Source organism: Numida meleagris, chromosome 8, assembly GCF_002078875.1.
Source record: "Numida meleagris isolate 19003 breed g44 Domestic line chromosome 8, NumMel1.0, whole genome shotgun sequence".
NCBI lineage: Eukaryota > Metazoa > Chordata > Aves > Galliformes > Numididae > Numida > Numida meleagris.
The window spans coordinates 17,620,979-17,641,491 of record NC_034416.1 but is presented as its reverse complement, the minus strand read 5'-3'; the positions used below and the strand labels follow the sequence as shown (position 1 = coordinate 17,641,491).

Genomic DNA, 20,513 nt, shown 5'->3' with positions numbered 1-20,513 from the left:
GTCATGGAGGATCGTGCGCTAGAATAAACCAACCTTTAGTTGCAGCTTCTTGTGCTTGCAGCACCGTCTCTGCTTTAGGGCAATTTTTTATTTGCTCTATAATCCAAAAGTCTATGGTCTGTTAGCAGTTTCAGAGTACTTGATATATGAATACTGAAGAGCTCAGGCAGGACCTCATAAGTTCTTGATCTTTTAAAAGGACTGAAACAAAAAATGTAACCAAAAAGCTATTTTTTCACACTTGCAAAATTTTTTGAATAGTGCTATATTTCCTTTATGCGCTCATGAAAGAAAAGTAGTTAAACATGCAGGAAATTATTCAGCAAAACTGTTTTTAATCTAGTAGATGAGCAAATCAGTGTGCTGAGATATGAGGTAACAGTATTAAAAATAAATGACTTGGGGTGTTAGGCCTCAAGTTACTTGCTGCCCTTTCGTGATTGATAGCATCTCTGTGGTAAGTTTATGTGAGACCATTCTACGTTACGTTTCCTTGTTTTGTTGCTAAATTATCTTATGTCACTGCTGGTCTGGGGAAAGAAACAGGAAAGTCAAAGCAGAAGTGGAAAGAATACCACGTATTTACTGATTAAATGCTCGTGACACCTACATTCACACTTTTCAGTTGTCTGACATACCTTAACTATGCATGGATGTTTTTGCCAAGTCATTTTTGTTCATTAAGAAATCAATAAACACATCCTGTTCCCACATTGGAGCTGAACTTTGCACATCGCTGGGGTTTGCTCAAACACTGCTGAGCAGCCTGGAGGACTGAGGGGCCTGGCTCCTGCTGCTCGCAAGGACAGCCCCAAAGGGAGGTTGAAGCTGCTGTGCCAGGACATGAGCTGCGTGGCACCGGGATGAGCAGTGCTGGGCTGCAGAAATGAGGGCTGTGTGCAGGAAAACACAAGGAGAGTCACATGTGGAGGTGGTGACTCACAGCATTCGCATCTGGCTTGGCTGTGCGGTAAGACAGTAACATGGACTCACCATAAAAGGGACACACGTCTTATTGCTGCTGTGTACGAGGCTAGATTAGACAGCGGTGTTCAACTAAACCGCTTCCAGAAACTATTGCCTGGAGGCTGCAGCGCTCTGCCTCGCTGCCAGAGCTGCTCGGTGAGTGCCAGCAACTCTGTACCCGCACACTGGGCTGGTGCCGCAGCACGTCATGACACCTGACTGCTGCAGGAGAGCTGGGTGTGCATCCCCTCCTTGGCAGGGAGGAAAACGAAGGAGCCTGACTGCACCAGGCAGCTCATGGCTTACACGGGCATTATCATGGGAAGGCCTGGCTGTGCTGCAGCGTTGACACCTGCTGCCCCGTTTGCAGCTCCTCTTGATTACACCGGGGGCCGTTTCCCTCTGGGCCTGACCAGAAGCTTCACGTTTGGCTGCAAAAAGAATTTTTTCCAGCCTCTGGGGGGTAAATTCGTATTTGGGGGCCGAAAGGACGCAACGAAGCCCTTCCAAAAAAATTCTGAGCAACTTTACAGCCAGGAGAGGAGGACACCTGGAGGTGAACACGACTCCCTCGCACAGAACGACTCGGGACGCTGCGCTTCCTGCTCGGCGCTCCCAGCCCCCGTTAGCAGGCCGCGCCCGAGCTTACTAGGAACACGGCCGCGCGAGGCGCCCTCTCTGCGCACGCGCACGCTCGCCCGGCAGTCAGGCCGTGCGCGGTCAGCTGACCGGAAGCGGCGGCAGTGTGGTCAGCTGACCGGAAGTCGCGGCAGCGCGGGGCGCTGAGGAGCGGTGATGGAACGCTACGACAAAGCGGCGCTGAACGCGGCCTTCGCGCCCGAGTTTCGGCAGTAAGGCCCAGGACGGGACCCTGGCGGGGTGATGGGGGCTGGGAGCGGGCTGCAGTCTGATCCGGGAGGGAGACGTTCTCAGGGTCGGTGCCCCTGGGTTGGGGGCGGTCGCCTCCCGAAGGGGGTGCATGGTGTGGGAGGCTGTGGGCTCAGTGGGGCCGTGCTGCGCGCCTCTGGCACGTCCCGGGCCTCGGATAGCGAGGGGGGTCTGCAGCGACGAGCTCTGTGTCACAGGCAAACGTTTGCTTCTCGTGCGTAGGGAGCAGTGAGCGTGTGGCACTGTGAGAAATGTGTTTGTCGGCGCTAGGGTCTTAGCCTGGGGAGTAAGCTGTGGGTCGTACAGTCATGCATCCACGGTTAGGAGCTACGCAGGGAGTCTAAATAGAGAGTAGGTTCACATTTGCACTGGGAAGGCACGGGAAAGTTTCAGTGTGTTTATGCTTTTCATCCAGGGAAAACTTAGGACAAGCTGTAGTAAAGGAAAAGATTCTGAACATCTCTTCTTTAAGCTGCTTAACAGGCTGCTTGAATATATGTCAGTATAACATGGCCTAATCAGCACGAGTACTGCTGGCTTTAGTGCAAAAGCTGTGTGGCTGCACATTGCTGTCTTTTTATGACTCTCAGAGAACGAGAGTTTGCTTGATTTTTATTTCCACTTTTTCCAAGAAACATCGAGGGTAAAATGTGACCTTTTGGAACCTTTGCAGATGTCTGGGAGGAGGATAAGAATTGTGTGTCCCTGACTTGAATTGGCATTGTTAGATATTTGTGCTTCAAAGCCTGAAAGGCACGTGTCATTGTATATGGTGATCTTTGGAAGCCAGGAGGTATTGGCTGGCTTACATGTTCACTGCTGCATAAAATAATGAAGTCAGTGAAGCAGAGAGATTAAAAACTGGTAGAAGCACACACAGGGAAACAGGCTGTGTGTTGTTTTGTAAATACAACACCTGTTCTAGCAGGCAAAGTCCAGGGAGACCTTATCAACTACACAGTCTCTCCTGATTCTCCTGTTCAAGGTCTTTTAAGTTTAGGTCTGGGAAGGCAGAAAAAAAAAGCTACTAATGCTTAGGTATACTAGCTCCATGTTCTAATTACTGCTACAGTTACTTCAAGATTCTTAGTGGAAATGGAGAAGTTATTTTCAACAGAGGAACAATACCTAATAAAGGAACTTCATTTCTTGCTGCAAGCTGTTAAGTCATTCTGCATACTTCCCTCTGTGCCCTAGCCCGTGGTACTTCTCACTAGAATTATAGTTATTTTTTCCAAAGAAAATAGTGAACTTGGCAAGTTTTGATGCAAAATACTGTCCTGTATGTCATATACACGTGTATCGAGTACTAGATATTTAATAACATGAATATAACGCTCCTATGTTGTTAATACTAGCTGAAGAGTAACGAAAAAATGTAATACTGTTGTTCACCTTGCTAGTGAACTTTAACTGCCATCACTACATCTTTTTGAGTACTGTGGTTTTCTGTTGCAGTTAGCAAATGCATACTCAGTCTTTGTCACTTCCAATGCCCTCAGTTCTCGAAAAGTAATTGGATTGCTTCTCCTGTTCAAGACAAGTTCTTGTCCCGTGTCAGGCGTGCATATTGTGACTTCCTTCTATCTGTAACTTTTCTTATTTATTTCAGAAATGAGGGTTCATTAACATCAACTTTAAGAACACTTCTATTCTTCACAGCTCTAATGATCACATTACCTGTTGGGCTGTATTTTTCATCAAAGGCTTATATATTTGAAGGTAATTCTGTCTCTACCAATTAGCGTTACTATGACAAAACCAGGAGAACTTTTCTTTCCTCTTTTGAATGTTAGTTTATTTATACAAACTAAAAGCTCTGTAATGTTTAGCTTGTATAAGTATTGTATGCATCCTTCCCTGTGTTGTGCTCTGCAATTCAGCATTTGCTGTTATTATACAGTGGTTGATAATGTATACACGTGCAGTATTCCCTTTACCTAAAGAGTATCTTAACACCACGTGTCCTCAGAGCTCTGTCAGGATTATCAGGGATGGGCTTCCTGCAGCTATTACCAATTAAGTGTGCATTCAAGACAGAATAATGTTATTTAATGAGATTTTTTTCCTGCATTTTAAATCATACCTGCATTTATAAATGTCAGCTTTTTAAGTCAGCTGCTTTTAAGAGCAGTTTGTCTATTTATAACTGAGTTCAAAGGTCTTCCAGGATGCTTCTCCTTTTGTTCTTACTGCTGTATGTAGTTCTTAAGGCTGAGAAGTTTGCTAAATAACTTTCAAATTTATGTGTAGTGTATTGAATTTTTGTTGTTGTTGTTCTTTTTACCTAAGATGTTGTAAACAGAGCCTTAACTTTGCTGTGTCAGTTAATGGCAAAATTGTCAGCATGGATAGGATTGGGCTTGCTTGGAAGGGTGCATTATTGGTGTTTGTGCTTTTGGTTTTTTTGTTATTTCTTGAGGAAGAGAAATGGTGTTTTGTCTCCTGGTGTTTGAAGGCTTATTTCCTGTGAGAAGTACGATCTTAAGTGGCGAGGAGTTGTTTTATGACATGCTTAGAAAGTAGAAGTTCTGTAAATGTAATTATTTTTCCACTGATTTTTCCTTTCGCAGTGGTAAATAAACAGTGCAATTGCTTTCTCCTTCTATTTTCCTGCCTCTCAAAGCTTTATGGTTTGGGAAAAAGGATGCTGAGGTTTATTTGGTGCTGGAGGGTAATAAAGAAAATGTGGATGTTGTAGAACTCTGAACTGTGGGCTTTAAAAGCAGAGTGCTTAATCTTAAATATTTTGTTGTGCAGCTTTTTTTTTCCAGAAATGCTTTCACAGCCTGTAATTATTGTAGTGCATTCTTTCTATGTATCTTTTTGAGCTTCATCTTGAGGTATAACAGTACATTGAACTTTGGTCTTTTGGGGGGGGAAAAAAAGCCATCTTGTTTCAGCGTTCATAACTAATATTCTTTCCTTCTTTTATTTTCTCAGGTACCTTAGGAATGTCCAACAGAGACAGCTATTTTTATGCTGCCATAGTTGCTGTAGTCACAGTTCATGTGGTACTTGCTATGTTTGTATATGTAGCGTGGAGCGAAGGCACTCGGCAGTGGCGGGAAGGCAAACAGGACTAAACTGAAAGCCATCTCCATCTGATACCTACAGACTGTAAATATCATTTCTGCAAATGAAAAGCATTCTTCAAAATGTTTAATAGATGTGTACAAAGATGAGGCTGAGGCCTCAACCCTGTTCAGTTATGATAAGACCTTTGCTTGTCTTGGATGTGTAGCAGTATTTTCTGTAATGCTGATGGAAGTTGTATGTGGGTGTAAGCAGCTTCTACTAGGTTGACCTGAGGAGGTATTCACATGAAATCAGAAAGAAATACTTCAAAAAAAAAAAATCACATAGCTATTTTTGCAAATCTTAGTATTTTTTCTGGCCTGCTCTGAAACTAACATTGACCTGAAGCAAGCATTGTTTTAAAATTAACTAAATTGCTATTTAAAAAGTAATTTTTAAACACTTGCTGTCCAAACAAAATGAAAAGGATGGGATTTCTTTTCTGTGATTAGTCCAGATGTGCATTCTCTTATGCTAATTCATCAAGTTACTGCACGTATAGATTACTGCGTTGGAAGAAGTGGAATAAAGGCATTGGCCAAACTGGCAGCTCTTTATGGCAATGTGCTGGGCAGAAGCTTTGTACCTGTAGCAAATGGAAGCTGTCAGAAAAAGCTGCAGATATTCTCTGAAAATCTCATCAAGGAGCAACCACTGAAGTATTCTGACCTTCCTATCAAAACCAGACATTGCTTTCTGACTTAAGTAATTCATTTTTCAGGAAATCTCAAATCACAGTTAATCATGTAGAATGAATAGGCTATTTTAAGAGTAACACGAGATAAATGTTTAGTGACCTTATCCTGCAGTTACAGTTTGAGTCCAAAACACTAGACAAGCTTTGTCTCCTAGGAGGTAAAATTACTCCTTGAGGAAGTTGGAGGGGAAATGTATTTCTGAGTACGGAAGTAATTTAAAAATCAGAACTTGTTACTAAGAAGATCATGGGATGTCTTCCTAATGTGAAATACCCAGCTTTCCTCATCTTCAGTTGTAATTTTTGATTGCAGTATAAAATGTAATCTCTAATTTTCTATTGTTTTGAGAGCATTTGTCTTATTAGTGCAGTGCTTATCTTTCTGTTCTTCTACTGCTAAATCTTGATGAAGCAAGAGAAATGGCGTAGTGGCACAGTGTGTTTTTTATGTCCTTGCCTCTGTGTATGTACTTGATAATTGCTGAAGGATGCAACTGCATTGCCTGTGGTGAGCTGCAACAGAAACAGCTGTAACCTGCACTAATGAGCAGTGGAGGAACAAGTGAGATACAAGGGAGAAAACAAGCTGTAGCCATCTGCAAACGTTGTCCTTTATGAAGCAGAACACAAGAATGATCACAATATGGAAACTTTGCTTCTTTTCATGCGTATGAACTTGTGCACTGTGAAATGATACAATATGTTGAGCTTTTTTCCTTCCTTGGTTGTGTCTGGACACTTCCTGTTGTAAAACCATGGTGACACTTTTGCGTTGTAGAGTAACAACCTAAATTTCATTTCTCTGCAGTGTTGTTGTTAGCAATCTAGTCTGCAGAGAAAATGTCTCCCCTACGTTCCAGCAGCGCATAGAGCCTTTCTAAAGCTGTTTGCTTTTAAGTTACTGTACTTGAGGTCTTTCTGTTAATTTGAGCTTTTGGTTATTGCATCAGTTGAGTATTTTCAGAAGTGTTTTGCTTAATATAGGACTTGGAATGATTTTGTTGCTCCATTTGTCTTTTGTAAAATGTACCTATAAACAAAATGGAAATTAGGTATCTGTGCCCAGTAGCTGGAGGAATGTGTTCCCACAACTCATTCTTGTCAGCCTGTGTGTGCAGACATATACACCGTGTGTTAGGACGTAGCTGAAGCATTAGCAATGAATCCTACACAGGAGTGTAAAGCTAATACAAGTCACTTTTATATTATATTTCTGAAATGTTAGATTACTGGAAAACAAGGGATCATGGATGAGAAAAGTTAACATCTCATAGCACTGAAACACAAATGTGGTTTGTATGGTGGCATGTTGGGTCCCTGTTCTCCAGCATGTGGAACGTGCACGTTGTAGAACAAGTACTGCCTTTCAATAAGAAACTTCTCTGCAATACACGATGCACTAAATAAATGTGTGTGCTGAACACTTTGAATAATATCTTTAACAATACTCACTAATACCGCAGCTTACAAGTAGATCAGCCATGGCATTGTTCAGTAGTTGTATTAAGTTATAATGGAGTATGAATGTGAAAATGGTTGTGCTTTACTGCCTGGGTCTAGTGCTGTATGTCTTGCTTCATGCACCAGAATTCTTAGACACTAGATTAATTTCCTAGGAATAGTAATGAAACAACTTAGTAACAAAAATCTAAGAAGCTTGATGTATGTATAGAAGTCACAATGTTTCAGCAGCTGGACATAGAAAGATATCTTCTCTTGAAGATAGTGTTTTGATAGCAATGTTCTCCCTGAGAAAAGAGACAAGTCCAGAGTTTCTGGACAGCAACAATCAAATACCCCTGGGTTTTACCTTGCCTGTGCTTGGAAGCTGGAACAACCACTAAGGTAAGTGGTGCAATGAGAGCAGTCAGGTGGTAGAATTACACGTGGTTTGGGAGCTCAAAAAACAAACTACAATCCTATAATGTACTACATGGAATAGATACTCGGGGAGTTGTGTTGTGCCTTAACAATGCCAAGATTTATTATATTTCAGGAGCTTGATTGCAGTTTTTTTTATTGTTTATATTCATATTTCTTCATGTCCTTGTTAGTGCTTAGGCTAACGGGTGAATCACGTTTTTTTTTTGTGTAATGATCATTGTGATTGTTCTATTTAAATATTGATTACTCCACAACTGCAGTCAGTTTCTGTATTTTGTTGCATTGCTTTTATTTTCTATAAAAGAACAATATAAAACTTGTAATAATTTAGTACTCTTAAGGTGGTGCTGTAAGTTTGTTTATTATATTGTTGAGAGTGGATTTGAAATGACTGTTGCTAGAAAAGCAAAACTGGGAGATCTGGCCTTACAAGCCTTTTAGTACTTGAACATTTTCTTAGTAGTGATCCATCATGAGTTCGTATAGGTTGACAGTTAGCTAGGTTAGCTAAAACAAGTGATTGTAAGTGAGTATTTTGAAACTGAGATTGTACCAGAAATTTAATGGAATGTTTCCTAAGATTATCAATAGTGAGGATAACGGAGGGCGGTGAACTGGAGCATCAGTAATTTCTCAAAATTAGTTTAATTTTCTTTACTTTTTATCATCTCCCTGTTTTTTTATGTCTGCTGAACACTGGTGGATATCCAGCCTATACAGTATGCAGGTGGCTGGCTTTGGTTTGTGGTTAATGATGTTGATTTAATTTGTCCGTGAACTGCTGGCTAAGAAGGTGGTGATGCTGATGATCGTATTGTTAACAGGAATTGCTTGTCAGGCTCTAACACATGCACTTCAAGCAGTCTTTGCAGTATAGAGAAAGAAAGCAAAATACTACCTCCTTTGTTTTTCTGTGTAAGAGAGGGCATAGTAATACACTGCATAAACAACCTCCTGTGTAATTTGCACAGTGATGGTTTTTGGACACTGTCAAACTGATACAGGTGTAAAAGATGTGGTTTTGTCATGCTGTATTAGCGGTGTGACAAACTAGATGGCAGGCTTTTCTACCAGATTCCCGTAGTGGGGGGAGTTGTGCTTGCTAGAAAATTATATTCTCACTTAGCAGTGAGCAGGAAAACATTTGTTACTGCAGTGTGATGGTTTTTAAAAAGCTGCAGAGTTACTGTAATTCAGTGAAGTACACTTAGGCTTTTGATGGCCCACACTGTTGGCTGGGGGGTGCTCAAAGCCTCCAGGCAGGGGTGGTGTAGAGAAGAACTGAGCTATACATGTGTTGTTGTGAAGGAACGAAATGTGGGTATGGTGGAAATTGAGGTGTGCTGTTGCCCCTAAAGCAAGGGAAGGAAGAGTCCTGTGAAAGCCAATGGTTGACTTGGGGTAGGGTGAGGGCTGGGATGTGCTGGCACAGCTTGCTACGTGAAGGCTTAGGGCAGCATATGCCATTGTTCAGAAGTGTTTATCCCATCGTTCTCTGGGGGGATTATGCAGAGTCATTGATCTGAAATATTGAATGTAAATCATAAAAAATAGCAAGCCAGATCTGGTTTTAACTTTCAATTAAGGTTATTTGTAGGTTGACAGCTTTGCATCTCCTTTTGTGCAAATGTGGGGCACGTTTGTTCAGCTTTCTGTTACACAACGAGCATTGTTACTAGCTCTGACTCATCTCTTAGGGCCGGGTCAAGCCCTTGGAGTGTAAATATTTCTTAAACACAGACCAACTGCCTCTAATATTGCGTTAGATCTGATCAAATGTTACTCTAAGGGAGACAAAGGCTGCTTGTTTAAAGCTCACAGGAAACAGTGCTTGATATTTCCGTGTGAAGGGAGGCTCAGTTATACTTGGAAGGATACAAGGAAATGCTGTATAGTTTGGGCCCCCGTAGTGATTTTCATATTTGAAGGTGTATGCTAGAGTGTGAATTTCTGAGATGGTGGGATGCATCTTGGATTTCTTTGTTAGCAGGGATGAATTACAGTGCTGTGTAATACTGCTTATGAGTTATGGGTTAAGACAGAGTACAAAGATAAACTATTGGGACCTTAGTGCCCTTTAAATCTAAGATGCCATGAAAAAATACGAGAAAGTAAATGGGAATTTTGCTAGAAGGCAGCTTTCTTGGGATGCTAGTCTCCTAGTTTGTTTTCTGAAAAGAAGGGGCAGAGCCAATAGTGTTCCCATTTCTGGAAGACAGTGATATTGACTATGAAGCTTTGTGGCAGTGGATGGCTGTGGAGAAGAGCTTGGAAAGTCAAGTAGCAAACTTGTTGGCTGTCCTGGTGAATGTCCAGGGCTGAGCTGCTTTAGTGCAGGTTTGCTCTTATGAGACACGCTGTCTTTGTCCTGCAAGGCTCCTAGCTGGCACGTCCTGCCGTCGATGGGAACCTGTGGATGCCCCGTGTTTCTGGGAGTGATCAGCAGAATGCTGCCTCCTGTGAATTTAAAATAGCACAGACTCCTCGTGGGCATGGAAAACTGCTGATGCTTAGGGTTGGCACGTGACTGTATAATTTAATAGTTTTAGTGTAAATAGCCCCATGGCTTACATGCCTGGTGCATGTTATTAATTAAAACTGTTCTTAATTGAAGGGTGATTTATGAGTGAGAGTAACAGCACTGTAAGTTAAGAAAAACTGCTATGGGTGTGGGCTGAGGAGCTGTTTGATAACTGCTGCTTTTCGTCCTCAAGATGCGGTTTCTCTCAACTCGTGTGATTTCCTTTAGAAGTTTTCGTTACATCCTCAGTACGGTGTCGTTGTTCTTTTTGTCTCCGTGTGAAGTACACTCTCACCCAAAAATCCAAGTCAAAGGTGCTTCTGATTATTTGAGCATTCCGACTGTTTTGATGTCCACTGTGTGTTAGGTGCTGCTGTGTTTAAATGTGGGATGGCTGTAGCTGAGATGAGAGGTACTGCAGCGTGCCCAGGGCTTGCTGTGTGCTATCAAATGGTGTGCTCTGTGTTTACTGCTTGCTTTCCTTTCTAATGGCTCCAAAAATGTTGTTAGGAGTAGAGTAGCAGCTGTTTCACAGCTCCTGGTTTTACGAACCATATACTGGATCTTTACTTAGTTTTTATGTTTGAAATAAAATTATAATAGCACTTCTTATCACAGTAATAGCTGACTGGTCTGTTACACGCTAAGCCAGTTCCTTTATATTTAGCCAGCATTGATTTCCCACCCATTACATTCTTGCAAGCAGCAGCAAGTTCCTCACTCTTTTTTAGCACTTGTCCCTCTTTACCTGCCCTAGCTGTTTGCTGAAGCACTTGACAGATATTTCCTATCCACAACATCTGTTGTGATCCCTAGTTAAGATCACATGGAGCTTTGCAGGGGAAGGTGAGGGTTCGGTGCTGCTTGGTAGGGCTTTCCAGCCTGTGTTTTCAGAATTGTTAGTGCTATCAGCTCTTACGTTTGAGGCATAAAAGGATAATGCCGGGGAGAAAAAGCTTCCAATTTTATAAACAATTCTTAATTAGCCATTTGTTGTGGGCCTTGTGAGAAGTAATGAACAGCCCTAAAATAGCAGGATGTCATAGCTTATTGGATGCAAAGCAGTCAAACAGGACTTTCAAAGGTACTTTTAATTTAGTGTATTACAAAAAAGTACACTGAGAAGCACTGTCTGTGTGATCCAGATTTTCACTTTTCCAGCTCTGAAAGAAAGAAAACTCTGGAAGAAAGCTACCTTGAGTAAGGAAATGTTAGAGAGAGCACTTGGGGAACGTGTGATGCAGTTCTTCAAGAAGCCTTCCCATGCTAAAAAGCCACATTTGTGTTGTATCAAGCTTGTGCGAGGGATTAATTTGGAAGCAAAGCTGAGTGGTTTGCAAGCTTCCATCCTCAGGTCAACTTGCTCTAGGTTCGTGGCCCAAATGGCAAATTGTTCAGATAAAGAACTTGTATGTGCTTTTTATGGATGTTGTTGAGAAGGTGAAGAGGTAATTCTGCACAGCACTGGAACTAATTTGCTACAGTTTTATTCAGTTAAAGGCAGAGCAATGCAATAGTCCGGCTGACTACATAAACAAGTTCAGTGGATTGCATCTGTAAGTAGACTGAAGATGTGAACTGGCTGATCAGTAAAGCAGACACAGTTTTTGTCATGTCTCCCTGAATTCTGCCGAGACAGTTTCCTTTCAATTGAAACCTAGCAGTTGGCTCTACCTTAAAGGTTACGTGTTGCTGGGCCGGTAGGATGAACTGTTGCATGGAAGCCAGGGTGCTCAGCCTCCTGCAACCAGGCAAGGCTTTGCTTTGCGAGGGAAGTCCCCTTGTTCATGATCCTGGCTCTTGCAGAATTAACACAGCAGCGCCCAAATCAGCGAAGTCTGAAATACAGTAAGGAAGGTCTTGGTATCTGTACCACAAGTGCTGTGATATGAGTGGTAATGAGAGCTGTGGCCGATTCTTTTTCTCACGTGCATCCCTAGTACTGGGAAGCCAGTATAAGGCCGTTATTTATTTGATAAGGTTAACATTGGTGGTGGGCGTGGAAAGGGTCTGGAACTTGAGTCTTCTGACCTACTGCTCTGCCAGCGGTAGCTGCCATTTGCCTCCACCCATCCATAGTGATTGTAGGGATTTTTCTGGTGAGATCTTGAAACAGTGAGTATCAGGAACGTTATCATCTGATTTTGTGTATGCTGATGTTTTTTTCGCAGTCTCTGCAGGTCACTGTAGTGCATGCTTTCCTTCTTTATCGGTTCTGAGTATTCTGTGACATTTGTCTCAGTGGGTTTTTGCCTTTCTTTTCTGAGGGCTTCTGCCTCGTGTACCTTTTCTCTGTCTGCTGCTTTCCTCCCAGTTCCTCCTGAAATCTTCCAACAATAAGCTAGGTGAAGTTTGCAGACCCCTGGAGGTGTATGCTGCATCTTGCTTGTTTCCATTATTCTTTTAATAGTATGAATGCTGTGATTTCTGTCCTGCTTTGCTTTTCATCTCTTCATTTGCCCACAGAATTTTGCTAGGAATGAGTTCTGTGGTCAGGATGCAGAATATGTATGCGGTGGTACTTGGGAGAAGGGTTGGTGTGAGGCTGGAAAAAAAGAAGAGGAGCTAAGTAAATGATCAAAGAATTAAACTGATATATAGACCTAATTTTCACGTATGCCTTTGGGTACGTACATGTCTTTATCTTAGAGCTAAGCACCCAGTTTGGGGAACTGCATTCAGGCATGACTAATCTGCATTTGTCTCCCTCTTCACCCTTTCACAAAACACTGTACCGTTAGAAATGTTTAATTTTTCAGTGTTTTAAGAGCATTCTTTTATAATCCAAATGCTTTTTCATTTTTCTAGAACAATCGGTGGAAGTGTTTTTATTAATCTTTTTATTATTTACTCACTTCTATGTGCAATACACAACGAAGGCAAATGAATTGATTTTTTGAGACAAGCTTGCTTTTTATCCCACAGAAACGATGACTCATGAGATTCATCCAGCCCTCATCTGTATTCCTCCCCCAGCTAATAAGTTAAATGTGAGTTTTATGTTTGGATTAAAAGGCAGCCTATGCTTACTTCACCAGGGAGCTTGTTTGAATGTTGAGTTTACAAGAGGAAGACTCCTTGCCAAAGAAAAACTGCATTTTGAGGCATTAAGGACCTTTTCAATGTTTCTTCCCTGAGTGAAGGAAGCAGTATTGTGTTTAATTTGTTACTCGAGTTTACAGTGGGCCTCGTCTGGTGTGCAGGTCTGTGGCTCTGATAAGTAAGTAAGTAGCAGAAGCCAAAGACCTCTACTATTTTTGCCTTTGGGTCTGTTAATCCTGGAGGTGGAGAGCATCAGGGTGTACAAGATGCTCTGCTGATCTAGAACAAAAGTCACCCGCTACTGTTCTGATGAAAACAGCACTACAAATAGTCATACTGATGGCACTTAGGAGGGAGCATGGAGGACAGAAGTGGGTGGAAGTACTTTAAGTCAGCATTGTTGCTGAAGCCCTGTGCTATGAGAAGATGCCCAACTTGGAGCTGACTCCCACACTAATGAAGCCAAGCTTGTTTAAAGCTCAGTAGAGTGTGGTCCTGCAGTCCCACAGTGCAGTTGTGCTGTGAGCCAGCAGCTCCGGTTCCAACTGCAGCTCGGTTGGAGTGTCAGGAAATAACTACAAGATCGACCTTCCCTGCTACCTCTGTGAGTGTGCATAGTTCTGATGTCACTTTAGCATCAGTTTTCAGGCTGCCTGCTAACCAGTGCTGTGCCCTGGGAAAGTAGGAGCACTCAGGGAGCCGAGAATGGCTTCTGCTGTACTGCCTAATTTCATTTTTTTATGTATTCATTAGATCACTAGCATTAGGAAAAATAATCCGTCTCTTCACTTGCCATTCTAAGGGGTTTTCTCTTCTCTTCTGCTCCCAGGAGCTCTAGCATTTACTGAAGCCTATAATCATTTGTAAGGTTTTTTTCCAGTGCTTTATGCTTTTAGAGTGTTTTGCCAATGCTTTTTAGTTAATGAGAGATAGAGACTTGTCCATACTCTCCATTGGCTGGAGCTACAGGTGTCTTTCTGCATGCCTCCAGCTAAGCTGGACTCTCTTCAGATTCCTGTTAAAAGATCCTTGGAGGTTTTGCAGCACTTTTATTTTCCTTGAGCTCTCTGCAGCAAACATCCTGCTGTGAATGGAGTTCTCAATAGAATAAGCTGCAGAGGTGCAAGTGATTGATGGGGGTCCATAAATTACTTTGGGTAGAGCAGCTTGTGGGAGGACGAAGAGATTCCAGTACGTCAGCAATGAAAGCTGAACTGTGTGCTGAAGTTCAGTGACTGGATGCTCTCATGGGTGATTGATGTTCTTGGCTTCCGGCTTCAGATAGCATTTTGGTCGTGAGGAGAGCAGGCACCAAAAACTTAAGTGACATGCTTCTGAAAAAATGTGACACAGCTCTGTGAATTGAGTAATTGAATATTACCTGTCAAACTATGATGACACTCTTTCTTGTCTCCTTTGACGATGACAGCATGTGGCAAAACACTGCAGATATCACAGGCTTATAGGACATGAGAGATTTCAGCCTTCTCTTGCAGAGGGAGAGTGGTCTTCAGTGAACATGCTTTCATGGATGCTTCAGCATTAAGACCACACGTAAGTGTGCAGGAGGTCATTTTCCCAGGTGTATTCCTGTTAGCTGGTATCAACAGCTTTCCTTAGTTTGAGTTTCACCAGTTGTCTACTGACTGTGCATGAACTGAAGGAGATAGATCATTCCAAAAGTAAGCACAAGGTAAACCAATTGCTGTGATTTCCAAACCCTCTCTTTATGCTATAAGTAATTTAAAAGCACAATATAATCAAGATGGTGCATGTGCCCAAAAGTACCTCCTGCAGTGCCTATTTTTCAGTTTGGTGTTCCATGTAAATGCTATTAGTTTCCTCATTTATTTGTACATGTGTGCTCATTAAGATCTCTGCGGAGTGGAGGGACTGTTCAAATGCTACAGGGGATGAGCATATTTATTACAAGCTGATAATCCTTGTAACTTGTTACATTAAAATATAAATGGATTACAGTATAGTCTGAGCATGATGAAAGTGGTTAATAAACTGCAGAAATAAATGCACTGAAATCCTAAATAGTATTATACTCTTCTACAGCAGAATCACACCCCCATTCATTTAGATGCTATTGTGACTGACTTTGTTCTAGCCCAACTTCGAGGCGATGCCTCCGTGAAAATCTCATGACTCGCCTTCCAAAACGGCATCAAAGACAAAGGGAGAAAAACAGACTTGACAAAACGAGGTCAGTACATTAGCAGGAGCAGAGTGGGCTGAGCAGCTTTGTTTCCTGAATCAAAACTTAATTTCAGGAGCGTTGCTGTGTTCCCGTTAGTGTGTCACTGCTGCTGTTCTTTCTCAGCAGCAAGAGACCGAAAAGTGTAACGGCAGATAAAGGGCTGGAGGCCTTGACCAAAGCCTGCTGTCTCCTTTCAGGGCACCTGAGTTTAAGGGTATGGGGATGCACAAGGCATCCTTTTGGGGTGGGGAGGGTGGGATGTCCTGGTCCCAGCTACGATTGTAGCCAGCCCCTGTACAAGACAGAGATCATAGAATCATCGGGGTTGGAAAAGGCCTCCAAGATCATCCAGTCCAACCATCCTCCTCTCAGGTGCTGGGTTTTGGACTGAGGCATCTGAGGAAAGCGTGGATAAAGGGCAAGTATAATACTGCTAGAGAGTCACAAGGGGATGTCATGCAGCCCCATGCACTGGGCTGGCCCTGGGCTGTGCCAAGGAGAATGTCTTGTCTCCCTGACAGCGTCTTCTCACCCCTGTGTGACAGTGGCTGTCACTGCCTTGCCATAGTGAAAGTCTTCTGAAGGAAGAAGGGGTGCTCTGCAGGGACCACGCAGAGTGCTATGGAATTCCCATACGGGCTATGTGAAATTTCTCCAGGTGCAGTTCACCAGCCTGGAGCTGTAGGATTGAAACCAGAGGGCATTCATGAATGGAACACTATTCTCTTGGATCCCATGCGGCAGCACTCCAGCCATTTTTATGAAAGACTGCTTTAATGTTTATAGAAAAAACAGGGTAGTTCTGTAGCTGGAGGGGCTGGGTAATCATGATCTAGTACAACTTAACAAAATGCAGTGCTTCTCTTGCTTGCGTTTTGTGCAAAGTTGGGATGCTGAGGGGTAGCAGCTTGGGGAGCTTGCTGCTCTCTGAGGAAAAAGGGTGAGAAAACTTCAGGAAGAAAGAAACTTGTTTCGTACCTCTTGGGATTTTAATTAAATAGGCAGCAGGGCAGTGACACAGTGCCAGGGCTCCTCCTGGGACGCGCTGAGCAGAGAGGGAACGTGGATGTAGGAAGCTCATCCAGGTGTCTGTGTCCAAGAGCAGCCTTTGTTTCAGCTGAATTAATATCACGGTGCAAGGTGAATGACTTCTGTCACCTTGAGCTTTCCCAGGAAGCACTTTGAGCAGAGTAAGCTGACAATGATTCTGGCTTTTGGGGACTTGAAATGGCTTTCTTGATTTTTGGTGTAAACAGAAGGTGATTGTGAAGCATGCAGGAGGTCTTTAATCTTCTAGATTTACATTTTGTGGGATTACAGCTTTTCAGCTTTTTGTTTCATCTTAAGCACTGGCAAGGCCAAGCGGGTGAGGAAAGTTGTGCTCGGAGCCTTTCGATGCAGCTCTTCCCTGAAATCAGCCGAGCCCCTCCAGCCCCATGGCCACAGCATCCCCCATCTGCATTTCATAAGGCTATCAGCGGTGTAATTAATAGGGGTTGTGTAACAGCACCTAATTAAACTCTGATCATATCGTGTAAATTTAACTTGATTATCGTTAGCCTCGGTGAACTCGGCGGGAGATTAATCCCCGCGATTCCATCGGCACAGGGCAGCAGCGCCAGTCCTGCCCAGCAGCAGAACGGCAGTGCCATGCTGCCCCGTGCTCCAAAACCCAGCGAGGCAGCTGCAAGGATGGCTCTGGCAGTGGGGGGCTGCCTTGCAGCTGCAGTCTTGCTGTTTCCAAACCGGTTAAAGGCTGCGGGGATGCCAGCAGGCGCCCATGGCGCGGGTCTTACAGTCACTGAGGGAGTCTGTGAGAGGATTATGGCTTACGTAAGAGTTTGCTGCCTGCGCCAAAGCTGCAGCCCCTCGATGTCAGCGGGCGCTGTGCTGCACCCACCAGCAGTCCATGGGTGCAAGGACATACAGAACAACAAAAAGTGATGGGGCGGGGGGGTGGTTCTTGAAGATGAGACTTGAAATGCAGGACCTGTTCCTGCCTTCAAGAAGACTGGGTGCCGCTGGGGTTTTGTCTGTGGGCGCAGAGCCAAGGCAGTAATCTTACTCGCTGCTTTTTTTCCCTGATTAAAACGCTGTGTGCTTCCCTGCTATCAAACGTTTCCTTTTTTTTTTTTTCCTTTGCTGAAACACAAAATGAGCCTTTGGTAAAACAGTCTGTTTTCCCGTGCCTAGCACAGAGCACGGCTTTCGTCCTTTCTCCCCCGACACGTCGTCTGCCACTAATAATAGTCGGATCAATGGGGCTGCCTCCTGTGTCTCAGTCTGACAGCAGCCCAGAAGATCCAGATGACGGCAGGAAAAGGGCTGCCGTGCACGTTGCTTTTTCCAAGTGTTCTGTGCTTAATTAAAAGCAAAGAGAAAGTTTTACTCTTGTTTGCATGAATGGTCACATCAAACAGTACAGGAAAATCTAGGCCAAGCTGCTTTTAGCAGCCGAAGGAACATTACACTATTGCACCGCATCCTTTCATAGTAGCGATCTCTCTTAATAAATGTCAGGGACCTTTTGAACTTCCTTAGATCTGGGAGCACTGCCTTTTGCTGGCGGCCCAGAGCCCACCTCACCTCGCCCCCGCCGGCCGTGGAGAAGATGTGTCTGCGTGGGATGGGGAGCGCGCATTATCCGCGAGTGGAAGTGCACCGGGTGCACGCTCGTTGCCTACAGAAATGGTGCCGGTTATATAACTCCCGCTGTGAGTAATAAGGTACAACTCTGTCCACTCGTCCGCAGGAGGTTTCGGAGGGCTCGGTGCTCCTGGCTGCTTAAAAGGTAAGTCGGGAATTTGTTTCTCGTTAGCGGTGCGCCTGTGTGTGTTGGTAGTTACGCTGCTGAAGAGATGCTCAAAAACGAGAGGATTAAGCGTGCTTGCAGCACGTCGTGCAGGCACAGGGAGCGTGCTGCCTGGAGCCCCGTTTGTTACTGATCGTTTTGGGGCACTGATGTTCTGTGAGATAGCTCTGCAACTTGTTTGTTCTGCTTCTGGTTTCCTCAAAGATGAGTGCAATTAAGAAGAAGCTGCTGCTAAGCTTAAATGGCTTTGCTTTGGATTTTATAGTGGTAATAACGTACTTGCAGAGAAGGCTGTGCTCAGGCAGCCAAGTGCTTTACATTTTACATTTAATGAAATCCTTTACAGGATGTTGATGTTGCTTGGAATGTGACTCGCTGCTGTCGGTTGCACTTGCGGAGCGGTGCCTGCCTGCAGCTCTGCTGGCACATCTGTCTGTCCAGGCAGAGCTGCTGGGGCTGACCTGTGGCTGTGGGCTGTGTGCCTTCGTGGGGCTGTGCTCTGGGCGCAGCGAGGGGTCCAGGTGTGCTGGCTCTGTAAGCACTGTGTGTGAGATGCTGACGATCTGGGGCTCCTGCGCAAAGCCAGAAGGGCTGCAGAGTGGCAGCAAGACTGCGGGGAGCTGTGAGCTCAGAAGGTTCGAGCAGTGGGACACAGCACCTAAATGAGGAAGGGGACCGGGATTCGTCCCAAAGAGCAGTGTGCCTGAATCCAGAGCAGCCTCAGGCTGCAGGATGGCATTGCGAGGGTGAGCGTTGTCCTGGAATGAACTGTTCAGCAGAACAATCACTTGTGTTAGATACAGCCCGTGCTCCCCTGGGACTGTGAGTCTCTGGTGCTCAATTTTTAGATTCCCTTTTTTGTCATCCTCCAAAAGCTACTTGATATCCCCCCACTCCTGTCACTTCAGCTTGTGCATTTGTTCCTCGCAGTGTACAGCTGAAGCAGCAAACTGGAGTGTGTGGGGCCCACATCCTACTTCATCATTGTTCTCCTCTCTGTGGCCATGTGCCTGCTGGCCCCACAGAGCAGGCCGGGCCGTACTGGGCATGAGGACACAAGCTGTGTGCTGCAGTAGAACTCCCTCTGAGGGTACAAATGACCCACAAGCATGGCCGGGGTGGGCTGTATGCTTGCCAGGCTGTGCCGTCCCCAGCCCCAGGGAGGATGGAGGCAGGGTGGCAATCTCCATACCTGAGGGCACGGTGTGTTTCACTCTTTCTGTTCCTCAGGACATGCTCATGAGATCACAGCTCAGGTTTCTGCAGTGCTCCAAGCAGCACGGGCTGTGCAGAAGGGTGAGGAGGGAGCGCGTGCATACGGTGCAACAGGGCTCTATTCAGAGTCCAGCTGGGCCCTGCTCCTTGGCCAGGAATAGATGGCAAATTTCAAACTGTGATTAGTGTTCAGGTATAAAGATTTGTCTCTTGCTGGTCAGCTGCCAGCTGATCCTAGCCACAGGTGAACAGAAGACATTAAGATCCCTGCTTGAGGAGGAGACCAGGCAGACTGCTCGTGGTTCTGCAGCAGCAGGAGGTGGGCTGGACCTGCTGTTATTCCCTTTTGCGTGCTCACTGTGTGTTGTTGTCCTCAGCTTTTGCCCAGTGGTGGCAGTAGGGCATTTCACTGTAGGGTTGCGTGTGCTCAGGCAAGGATTTTCAGGGGAACCCATCATTTCTGCCAGGTGTAGGAATCGGTCATTGGACGCTGCTGAGACTGACTGGGAGATACGTGGGGAAGGCTTTATCTCCTCCAGTGGTCTTAGTTTCTTCTACTTCTGTTTTCTCCAAGTGAACTAGTTTTGGCTGGTTGGAAGCTAACAAGCCAGTTTGATCCTGGGCTTGGAACTGAACCAGAACAGCTTCAGCCACAGCTGAACTGAAAAATTCAGCTCCCATCCACCAGTCTCCCTCCTCTGAGAGTGGGGTTCAAATGAACAGAAGCAGCACAGGACTGGCCAGGAGACCAAGTCAACACACATCACCACTCACAAAAATCATTATAAGTGAAAGCGATGGGCATCCTCAGCTGAGAACTTAAACATAGCAGCCAAGAGTGAACCACCCCTCGAGGACTGCCCTCCACTGACACCTGGGGGAAATCTCTGCCCTGAGGGCAGCGAGGAGTGCAGGGTCTGCTCAGTGTCAGGGCTGCTCTCTGCACGCAGTGCTCTGCGCGGGGGAACGAGGCAGCCTGGCAAAGTGCTGCTGCTGAGCCTTGCCCTTGCGCTGAGCAGATTTCTCTGCGCATGCCCGTGTTTAATTAGCATTATGAAACAGTAATAAAAAATTGAAAATGTCATTGCAGTGTTGTGCGGGGCTAGGACTTGCAATTCAACTGTGAGTCTCCTGTCGGCAAAGCTGCTCTGAGGTTCATCTGAGCCCTGCTGTGAGGCGCTTGTTCTCTTCCCTGAGCGGGCTG

The 20,513-nt window shown here is 44.6% G+C and overlaps 1 protein-coding gene across 1 annotated transcript; it reads left to right on the top strand.

Moving 5' to 3' along the window:
- VMA21 (VMA21, vacuolar ATPase assembly factor) lies at nt 1,662–7,853 on the top strand. The gene is made up of 3 exons (XM_021406216.1): nt 1,662–1,817; nt 3,467–3,576; nt 4,798–7,853. The coding sequence occupies exons 1-3, from the start codon at nt 1,762–1,764 to the stop codon at nt 4,938–4,940; spliced, it is 309 nt and encodes a 102-aa protein (XP_021261891.1). The 5' UTR covers nt 1,662–1,761; the 3' UTR covers nt 4,941–7,853.